Raw genomic sequence first — 10,277 nt, forward strand, 5'->3', positions numbered from 1 at the left:
CTTCAGCCTTGCTCTTGGGGTTCTACACTACCAGATGATGGCTCAGTTTAAATGTTTTCCTAACTGTTCATTCCACAGGCCAAGTTCAAGTCTGTGACAGTGGTCAGCACCTTCAAGTTAGGAACTGAGGAGGGCAGTGTCCTACTACTGAACGAAGCCTCCCGCTCGAGTGAGGTAGGGTGGAGCTGGGAAGCGTGGCAATGGGTTGGGAAAAGGATGGCCCTTCTCTCCCTCTATTTTTTCAACTTAGTTTTTAAAATCTATGTGTGTCAGTGCCTGCAAGCAAGTGAGCCATGAGGAGCGGTCAGAACCTCTTAGTTCTGGATCCCCCGGAACTAAGATGATTTTGAGTCACCATATGGGTGCTGGGAACCAGACCTACAACCTTTTTGCAAGAGCAACAAGTGCTTTTAACTATCGTGCCATCTCTCCTACCCAACAATGGGATTCTTCAGAGCAAAATTATATCCACTGGACGGTCCACCAGGCAGGGGTCCATCAGTCAGAAGTGGCGGTTCCATGAGTCTTGCTTCTTGCTTCAGTGTTTTTAAGTAGAAAGAAGTTTCAGTTTTTTGTTTTATTTATTTATTTTTTACTCTATTTAGGGGCTGGCTTTGTTATAATGTTGACTGAGGCTGAGTTAAAGGGCAGACATAAAACACAGGTCAGGGGTGGTGATGCCTGCCTGTAATTCAAGTACTGGGGAGCTGAGAGAGGAGGCTTGCCATGAGCTGAAGGCTGGCCTGGGACATGAAATAAAACTGCCTCAAACACAAGCAAACAAACCAAGCCACAAAAAGCCACCTCAAAAGCCAAGCAAGAAAAGACAAAACAAACTCTCCTTGCTATGCAGAGTCACTTGGAGGTGATTCAGACCCTCCCGACCCTCATCTCCCTGTGGATCCTCGTTGGCAGTGTCCTGGGGGGGCTGCTCCTGCTTGCTCTCCTTGTCTTCTGCCTGTGGAAGGTAAGGCCAGCATCTTACTCTGTTGGAAAGAAAGGACAGGCTCTGTGCTAGTCAGTTAGGATGGGGTTGGGGGGCTGCCATGTTCAACTCTCCTTGACTCTGTCCCACAAATGATGGTTGAATCAACCTAAGCCAAATAAAATAAATTTGAATCTCATTTTTGGAAACAGAACAGAAGCCAAGACCTCAGATAAGCGAGGGCTATTGGCAAGGCCCCCAGCCGGGACATCTGGCAATGACTGGTATCTTTTCCTCTATAGCTTGGCTTCTTTACCCGTAAGAAAATCCCCAAAGAAGAAGAAAGTGAGGAGAAGTTGGAGCAGTGACTGACTGCAGGAGGCTCAGAAGCCCACTTTGGCAGCCTTTTCAAGAGACTCCGGATCCAAACTAGGCTTGGAGGCTCAAAGGGGAAAAGATGCTGCCAGCATGTGTCTGCAGGCCTGCAGCCTGACTTGACTTTTGAGCCATGGCGATGCTTCTGGCAAGAGATGAAGCTTTGCCTTAGCTGAGAAGGGCTGACACCAAAACACATAATATCCTCACCCTGTGTGTCCCCCTCCCGAAGGCTTCCACAGCCAGCACTGGTTCGTTGTTTTGGACCCTATCTTCCCCATTACCAGGAGTCAAATGATTTTACTCCCGACTTTCCTTGCAGATTTCCTCTGTCCCCCCTCTCAATTCCGAAAAGAAGGTTATTCTCTGCACCACCACCACCCCCCCTCAACCTCCCCCCCACCCCACCCCGCGCGCGCGCACACACTTTCTCACCTTCCTGGCTGCTCCCCACTCCACAGGAGAGAGCTGACGTTGGCTTAAAAGAAGTAAAAGTCAACATCTGCTGCTTTCCCGTGGAGTCCTGTGATTCATAGATCCGGGTGGGGAGAGTCAACAGGAAAAAAGGAGGGAGGAGAAAAAGCCACAAGAGACATTCTGTACAATTCCAGGGCACAGAGAAGCCTTCAAACCGGCAACTGCCAGCCGGCTGAAACCTGAGACTTCACAGTACTCCGCCCTCAGGTGCTAGGGAAACCCAGCTGCCCCCAGGCTCTCCGGGCTGAGGCATCCCAACCCTCATCCTTCTCTGGGAGCAAGGCCAGGACTTGATGCTAAATTTTCCGGAGCCAGAGGCCCCCAAGTGGTTCAAGCTGGGATAGCAGGGGAGCCTGGTGACAATTTTCTCCATTTACTCTTTGGGGCTTTCTGAAAGCTTCATGGTGGAAGAAGCCCTTTCACCAGGTTTGGGTAACAACAGCCCCCTGAGATAGATCCAAACAAGCGGGAATCTGCATCTGGGAGGAAGCCTACATGGTTGGCATCAGGTGTCTGGAGAGTAAACACTTACTTGCCCAGTGTTGGCACTATAATGGTGATAGCCTGGGACGACTATTCTGAGACTCCTGTCATGTGCTGTAGGTGTCTCGGCTGCAGTGAGTTTTTCAGCCCTTACTTGATCACCTTTTCTGGAAATTGCGTGTTAACTAAACCCTCTCCCTTTTGTCCTATGTTTTGGTTCATGGGTAAGTTTAATTCTCAGAGTAATGGGAAAACTTGTTGTTTATTGTAATTAAGACCTTTGAACAGCAAAGACAGTTTCTGATCTCCATAGTTTAGCTCTGACAGAGGCCCTCTTAGACTGTGACAAGAGGAAATCCCATTGAGCAGTTGACCAGCAGCCAGAGAACCGGTCTTCCCAGGCTGTTCTGAGTCTGCTTGCAATGTTTATTTTGGTGTCTCTGGTCTTCTGCAGAGGGTCCCTCCTGGGGACTGTCATGGTGAGCAGATGGTCAGAACAAATAAAATCCAGTTATCAAATGACTTCTGGCTCTGTTTGAGTTTCCTGGGATATAGAGTGCTCATGGATAGTGTTTGCAGCATTTTAATACAGCAACATGGCTGCCCTGAAAAGGATCGCATCCAAAGACCTTCTAGATCCCTGTGATCTGGCTGGAATACTGACATGCCTTACTCCCAGGAGACAAAGGCAAGCAGGTCTCTAAGTTCAAGGCTAGTCTAGTATAGAGTAAGTCCCAGGTAAAGAAAAGTTAAGGTCCAGGCATGGTGGTACACACCTTTAATCCCAGCACTCGGCAGACAGAGGATGCAGATCTCTGAGTTCTGTTTAGTCAAGTCAGTGAGTGTAGTTCATTTGAATTGGGAATCCAGTGAGTTGATTGGCAGGTCAGTTTGTGGAATTCAGAGGTGGTTTTGTTTTGTTTGTTTGGTTGGTTGGTTGGTTTTTTTCAAGACAGGATTTCTCTGTATAGCCCTGGCTGTCCTGGAACTCACTCTGTAGACCAAGCTGTCCTAGAACTCAGAAATCCACCTGCCTCTGCCTCCCAAGTGCTGGGATTAAAGGCGTGCACCACCACCACCCGGCCAGAGGTGTTTGGTTTTTTTTTTTTTTTTTTAAAGATTTTACTTTTTTTTTTTAATTTTATTTATTATTTTATTATATGTAAGTACACTGTAGCTGTAGCACCAGAAGAGGGCGTCAGATCTCATTATGGGTGGTTGTGAGCCACGATGTGGTTGCTGGGATTTGAACTTCAGACCTTCGGAAGAGCAGTCGGGTGCTCTTACCTACTGAGCCATCTCACCAGCCCCAGAGGTGGTTTTTTAAGGAACAGTTTTACAGGGACAGGTTGCAAAGAGAACACGGTAGTAGGCATCGGTGACGACAGAACAGGCCAAAGAATGAGAAGGAACCAGAAGATTAGATTGCTAGAGTTAGTTTGAGGCCAAGTAGAGAAATTCATTGAGAAGCTAAGAGAAGTCCAATTAAATCAGTCAGCTTGGAGAGGGGTTTGAGCCAGAACAGCTGAGCTGACCCAGCCAGCCAGAGTTCAGAAAGTGCTAGAAAGGGTGAGCTTGTTCAGAAGTAAGCCTTCAAGACAACAATTACAGCAGGTGAATAAACATTACTTTTACAATTATTGTGACTGTTTTCTGTGACTCTTCTTTCCCAGGAGATCTGCTCCATCATCCCACAATCCTCACCAGCTTCCGGGACCGTTTAAAGTATCCTGGGAAACACACAGGCCTGGATCGAAGTCTGTGCCTTTCATTTGTTGCCATATGATCTTGAACAATTCATAATTTCTTGGAGGTTCAGATAACACCAAGAAATTCTGGCTTGCTGGTGGTGGCGGTGGCGGCAGACACCTTTAATCCCATTACTTGGAGGCAGAGGCAGATGGATCTCTGAGTTTGAGGCCAGCCTTGTCTACAGAGAGAGTTCTAGAACAGCCAGGGCTACACAATGTCTTAGAAACAGCAGAGATAGATAGATAGATAGATAGATAGATAGATAGATAGATAGGGAGAGGAGAGAGAGAGAGAAAGAGAGAGAACTTATAGTACAGTAGTATAGGATAGGATAGGATAGGATTTGGGCATGTAGGCTATGCAGTTTCAAATGTACGTCAGATTTAACATCTGCCCCAGCCTTCTCATGTTTAGAGGACTAAATGAGACCATCCGGGTAAGGCAACCATGTAGCAAATACTTAATAAATAGTAACCATAATTACAAAAATGTTTTGTTATAGAATAATCTATTGTTCCATGTGTTGTGAGGGCTGAGTAGAAGATCTACTGAAGTATGAAGTGGCTCCCGACCCTGATTTGTCTCCTTTAAGCCACTTGCTCCTCCTACTAAATCTTTTACCCTGTGCTTCGTGTCCTGTGAAGCGGACTCCGAGCTTCTGAGGTGATGATTAACTGTTGATGGTAAAAGTTCTGGTGGTAAAGTCAAATCCACTTGATTTCTTTAAATGCCTGCGTGTTTTCTGGGTCTCCTTTAGTTGTCTGTTGCCTTGGTGGTTGTTTTTGAGATACAATCTTCTGTAGCCCAGGTTGGCCTGAAATCGTTGTATAGCCAAGGCTAACCTTGAATTCCTGATCCTCCTACCTGCACCTTCCAAATGGTGGAATTACAGGTGTATACCACCACACCTGGCTTTTTCTAGGCAGTTCATAGACAACCTGGGTTCTGTGCATGTACTGAGAAGAGTGTATGTCACATATGGTCTGTGCCCACAAAGGCCAGAAGAGGGCATGAGAGAGCTGGAGTTACAGGTGGATGTAAACAGTCCAACATAGGTGCTGGGAAACAAGTTTGGATGCTCTGGAAGAGCAGGAAGTACTCTTGTCTAGTGAGCATCTCTCCAGCCCCTTCTTCTTGGTTTTTGTTTTGTTTTTTGTCTTTGTTTTTTGTTTTGTTTTGGTTTTTCTAGACAGGGTTTCTCTGTGTAGCCCTGGCTGCCCTGGAACTCACTCTGTAGACTTGGAACTCAGAAATCTGCCTGCCTCTGCCTCCCAAGTGCTAGGATTAAAGACGTGTACCACCACTACCCCGCCACCCCCTTCCTCTTTATCCATATGATTAAAAGAACACTTTGGAGCTGGCAGATAGCAGGTAAAGGTGCTTGCCACAATCCTGACAGACTGAGTCTGATCCATAGAACACAGGTGACCCCCAGGGTATGTATGATGGAAGGAGTGAACCCCTTCTCTGTGTGTTGTCCTCTGGTCTTCACAACTGTGCCATGGCAACAACCCCCACAAACACATACAGGCAGGCATAAAGAAATGTAATAATTTTTTTTGAAAGAAAACCTTCCCCCCATTTCTGTCATTTCTTTTTCTTTTCTTTTTCTTTTTCTTTTTCTTTCTTTTTTTTTTTTTTTTTTTGATTTTTTGAGACAGGGTTTCTCTGTGTAGCCCTGGCTGTCCTGGCACTCACTTTGTATACCAGGCTGGCCTTGAACGCAGAAATCCACCTGCTTCTGCCTCCCGAGTATTTCTGTCATTTCTTAACCATTGGTTAAGATCAAGTGTATTATCAAAGTCTTCCACCAAGGACATATCTGCCTCCTCTCTGTCCTAAGCTCAGGAGCAGGGCTCTTCCCGACTTTCTCAGCCTATTCTTTAGAATAGAAGTTCATTAGTCTTTTGAAGCAAAACCAGTGTAGAAGCAACTATAGAAACAATGGTTTCTCCTCCACACTAGACACTTCCTTTCTTGTTGCTTTTTGCTCACTCATGCATTTATACAATCACACATTTACTTACCAGACATTAAAAAACTACTATGTGCCAAGCTAGGGGACTAATTTAAAAAAAAAAAACAACAAAAAACCAAAAATACAAAAATACAACCACTACCATCAGAGAGTCCCCACCTGATTGGAAAAACAAAGATGCAAACACACAACAGGAAGGTGGGGGCCATCTAGGTGATGGTAAGAATGACCAGTAAGGGGGGCTGGGGAGATGGCTCAGCAGTTAAGACCACTGACTGCTCTTCCGAAGGTTCAAATCCCAGCAACCACATGGTGGCTCACAACCATCCGTAACTGGAATGTCTGAAGACAGCTACAGTGTACTTACATATAATAATAAATAAATCTTTTTTTAAAAAATGACCAGTAAGGCACACACCAAAAAGCACACTGTTGGGCAGGTTGTCAGAGCTTTAAGGGAAATTTTACAACAATGAAAAACACTTTACATGGATTAAGAAGTTGCAAAGGGGGCTGGTGAGATGGCTCAGTGGGTAAGAGCACCGGACTGCTCTTCCAAAGGTCCGGAGTTCAACCACATGGTGGCTCATAACCATCCGTAACTGGAGTGTCTGAAGACAGCTACAGTGTACTTACATATATAATAAATAAATATTAAGAAAAAAAAAAGAAGTTGCAAAGGGCATTATGAATGGATTGTCTGCTACAACAGTTTAAACTTGGAAGTTTGCCAGAAAAGACTGAGAGCGAAGGCAGGCTTCTGGTTTTGGTTTTGGTTTTGGTTTTTGAGACAGGATCTCTCTGTTATGTACCTCTGGCTGTCCTGGAACTTGCTATGTAGACCCACCACACAAGACTGGCCTCAATTTACAGAAATCTACCTGCCTCTGATTCCAGAGTGCTGAGATTAAAGGCGGAGGCGTCACCACGCCTTCTTCAGCCTTCTGTTTCAGAAGAACCTTGAAAACCATGTTAAGAACTTTGGGCGGTGGTGGCACACGCCTGTTATCCCAGTACTTGGAAGGCAGAGGCAGGCAGGTTTTTGAGTTCGAGGCCAGCCTAAAAAAGAAAGAAAGAAAGAAAGAAAGAAAGAAAGAAAGAAAGAAAGAAAGAAAGAAAGAAAGAAAGAAAAGGAAAAGAACTTTGAACCTATAGCATCTTGGGGTCGGGGATGGGGGGGTCTGCTGCTAAGCCTCACTACCTTAGTTCAAGCACCGGATTCACACGGTGAATGGAGAAAGCCAGCGCTGGTTGTCTTCTGACCTCCACAAGGGTGCCCACTCTTAGCACATACTCACGCCTCAGTAAATGAATTAATGTAAAACACTTCTAAAAAGAATTTTGGGCTTTATTCCATAGGGTTCCATGAGTATTTGGGTGGGCTTGCTTGGTTTACAGGGAGGAGAAAGGAGAGATGGGAAGGCCAGACCAGTTGGCTGTAACTAACACTGGTCAAACAAGAATTACTAAGAAGTGAGTCTAAAGGATAAGGAAGGTCGGGGTTTTTGTTTGTTTGTTTTTTTCTTGGAGTGGGGAAGCAGACAGTAAAAACTCTCCCCTTGCTGCTTTCTAAGATCTGCGTTAGTGATCGGCTTGATCCTTTGAGTTTTGTCCAACCTCTGGTTGCGTGCGGTGGGTCACAAATCACCCATTGGTGATCAAGTCTGCTTAGGCATCACGTTTCCAAACTCTTTAGAAGATCTTGGGGAGTCGGGAGGGAGGGGATGAAACACACACAGGTCATGGCTATGACTAAGAGACATTAACTGGTAAAAGAGGTTGGTGACATCGAAGCTTGTGGAGGTCCTCGAGAGGGGGCGGGGGCGGAACTGGGGGTGGAGCTCCACGCAGAAAGGCGGGGGACTTAGGGCCTGGAAGTCGCCTGTGCGGAGGCTGCGAGCATCCCTCTCGGATTCGGTAGGTAACTACAGGGGGCGGGCTTCGGCTGAAGGGCGGAACTTGAGAGCCAGCCAGGGTGGCCGCAAAAGACTGCGGGCTTTTTGCCTCTGCAGGGACGGGGTTAGGCAGGGCCAGAGGCGGGGTTTTAAGCCCAGCCTTCAGGTGAACGTCTACGATTGAGCGGGGTGGGATCTGGGGCGGGGCTTGGGGGCGGGACCCAGTCTGCTTTTTGACAGCTGTCTTTTGGCACAGCCGTAGCCGAGTTGGGTTAGGAACTTGTGGCCCGGCTCTCTGCGCGTCCCCGTCCCCCCGTGGCCCTAGCCCCGGCCATGAAGCGCATCTTCTCCTGCTCCAGTTCACAAGTGGCGGTAGGTGCCAAATGTGTGGGAGAAGGGCTGGGGCTGGGATTCAAGCCGTATGTTGACAGAAGTCCTGAGTCCCATCTCCATGGACGATCGCATTAACCCTGCCTGCATCAGACTTTCCTGCGCTGCTGTTCTAATAATGCGGTCGCCAGCCCTGGTAACTGAACTTATGGGTGTTATCCAAACCCTGTCCCTTAATCTTTTCCTTTCCAAGGTGCTTCCCCTTGGCTCTTTCTCCCAACATATTTGGCTTCCAGCTTCTGGTATGCTTTCTAAAGTTCTGTTCTCTTCCAATGACCCTGGTCTCTACTTCAGCTGTGGCTCCCAGTACCAACCCACCTCCAGACATCGGCCCCACCCCCACCCCAGCCTTTGAATCCGTTCCTACTTCCATCCCTAATCCTTGCCCTATAGCTTCACTTCCATCCTTGCCTTCTCACAAGGTTCTCTCTCACATAGCTCCATTTTTAGTTTGCTTTCTGCCCCTAACAGTACTTTCTGCCCCCAAAGTATTCTCACCCCAGTGCCTTCTTCCAACCCTTCTTCACAGCCTCCTTTACCAAACTTGCCTCTTCCACTCCATGACACTGCCTCTTCCACTCTCTCAAGCACCAATCCAAATCTCTTTCCAAGCGTCTGTCCAACATGGGGCTTCTGTTTTCTCTTAATTTCCAGTGACCTTTTCCTCAATATTACTTCCTCTACCTTTTGCCTGGACCTCCTGCCTGCTCACAGTGACTTAACCTTGCAACCTACCTAGTCAGACAAACGCTGTCAGAGGACAGACAAGTCTCTTGGCTGATCCCCAAGAGCCTGGGTGAGTTGCCTGCAGAATTTACCCTGGCCAGTTCTCTGTACTGTCTGGTCTTCAGACTGGTTCTTGAGACCAATCAAGTTCTGCCTGGTTCTCCCCCCCATCCCACCCCCCCCCCCCCCCGATTATTCCTTTGTCTCGTTTAGCATTTGTGTTCATTTTCTTTGATTGAGTTAGGAAAATGAGATGGTGAAGAAGACAGAGTGGATCACAATGAGAGAGTTCCTGACAGGGGTTACTCTCTTCTCCATTCTCTTCCCTCTAGAACAAAACAAAGATTTCGGAAGATGGTGGTTCAGGGAGGATACAGTTGTCCTTCTCTAAAGAGTTCTTCCGGAGTGCCCCTCTGTGGAGGGAATGGCGTCCCTTGGTACTAATATTGCTTAGTTGACACGTCATTCATTCATAAGCAGATGTGAGAAATGTTTGGTTATCTCACTGTGCCTGGCAGGCCACAGAAACCTGGCAGAAACCTGTGAAGCAAGAGTAAGAACTGTCTAGGCCTGTCTCTGTCCCATTTACATTTGCTTCTACATGGAGTTTCTACACACTGACCAAACAGTAAGGGATTTACTATTACAGATAACAGAAACTGCGGCTACCTGGGTTCTTCTTCTTTTTTTTTTGTTTTTTGTTTTTTGAGACAGGGTTTCTCTGTGTAGCCCTGGCTGTCCTGAAACTCACTTTGTAGCCCAGGCTGGCCTCGAACTCAGAAATCCGCCTGCCTCTGCCTTCCAAGTGCTAGGATTAAAGGCATGTGCCACCACGCCCGGCGCTACCTGGATTCTTAACACACTGGCTTAACTCTCAGTGATTTTCTAATCCATGGCCACTTTCCCCTAATTATGGAAAGTTCCCAGAATTGTTCCCCCTTTCAGATTTATGGAGTCTGTTTCTCTTTAGGAGGGGGACTATTTCATTTTTTGTTGTTTGTTTTGTTTTGTTTTGTGTTTGTTTGTTTATTCCTTCCAGACAGGGTTTCTCTGTGTATCCCTGGCTGTCCTGGAACTCCCTCTCTAGACCAGGCTGGCCCCACTCTCAGAGATTTACCTGCCTCTGCCTCCCAAGTGCTGAGATTACAGTCGTGAGCTACCATGCCTGGCTTAGTTCTTTCTTTTTTTTTTTTTTTTTTTTTTTTTTTTTTTTTTGGTTTTACGAGACAGGGTTTCTCTGTATAGCCCTGGCTGTCCTGGAGCTCACTTTGTAGAC

The 10,277-nt window shown here is 46.8% G+C and overlaps 2 protein-coding genes across 5 annotated transcripts in view; both read left to right on the forward strand.

The window, feature by feature from the left end:
* The window catches only part of Itga10 (integrin subunit alpha 10), a 19,700-nt gene extending 16,918 nt beyond the window's left edge, over positions 1-2,782 (forward strand). For 2 of the 3 annotated variants that reach the window (XM_021158707.2, XM_021158711.1), the window contains 3 exons: positions 79-174; positions 854-967; positions 1,228-1,293. In XM_021158707.2, the coding sequence (XP_021014366.1) occupies positions 79-174; positions 854-967; positions 1,228-1,293 (276 nt within the window). Of the gene's footprint in view, positions 1-78; positions 175-853; positions 968-1,227 lie in introns of all 3 variants that reach the window. The other variant, XM_021158709.1, reaches the window with a different exon arrangement.
* A 5,155-nt stretch (positions 2,783-7,937) lies between these two features.
* Ankrd35 (ankyrin repeat domain 35) overlaps positions 7,938-10,277 on the forward strand; it is a 20,966-nt gene continuing 18,626 nt past the window's right edge. For both annotated transcript variants that reach the window (XM_021158728.2, XM_021158727.2), the window contains exon 1: positions 7,938-8,257. Coding sequence is in view for 1 of the 2 variants with exons in the window: in XM_021158727.2 (XP_021014386.1) it covers positions 8,219-8,257 (39 nt within the window). In the remaining variant the exon portion in view is untranslated. The remainder of the gene's footprint in view (positions 8,258-10,277) is intronic.

This window comes from Mus caroli, chromosome 3 (genome assembly GCF_900094665.2).
Source record: "Mus caroli chromosome 3, CAROLI_EIJ_v1.1, whole genome shotgun sequence".
Classification (NCBI taxonomy): domain Eukaryota; kingdom Metazoa; phylum Chordata; class Mammalia; order Rodentia; family Muridae; genus Mus; species Mus caroli.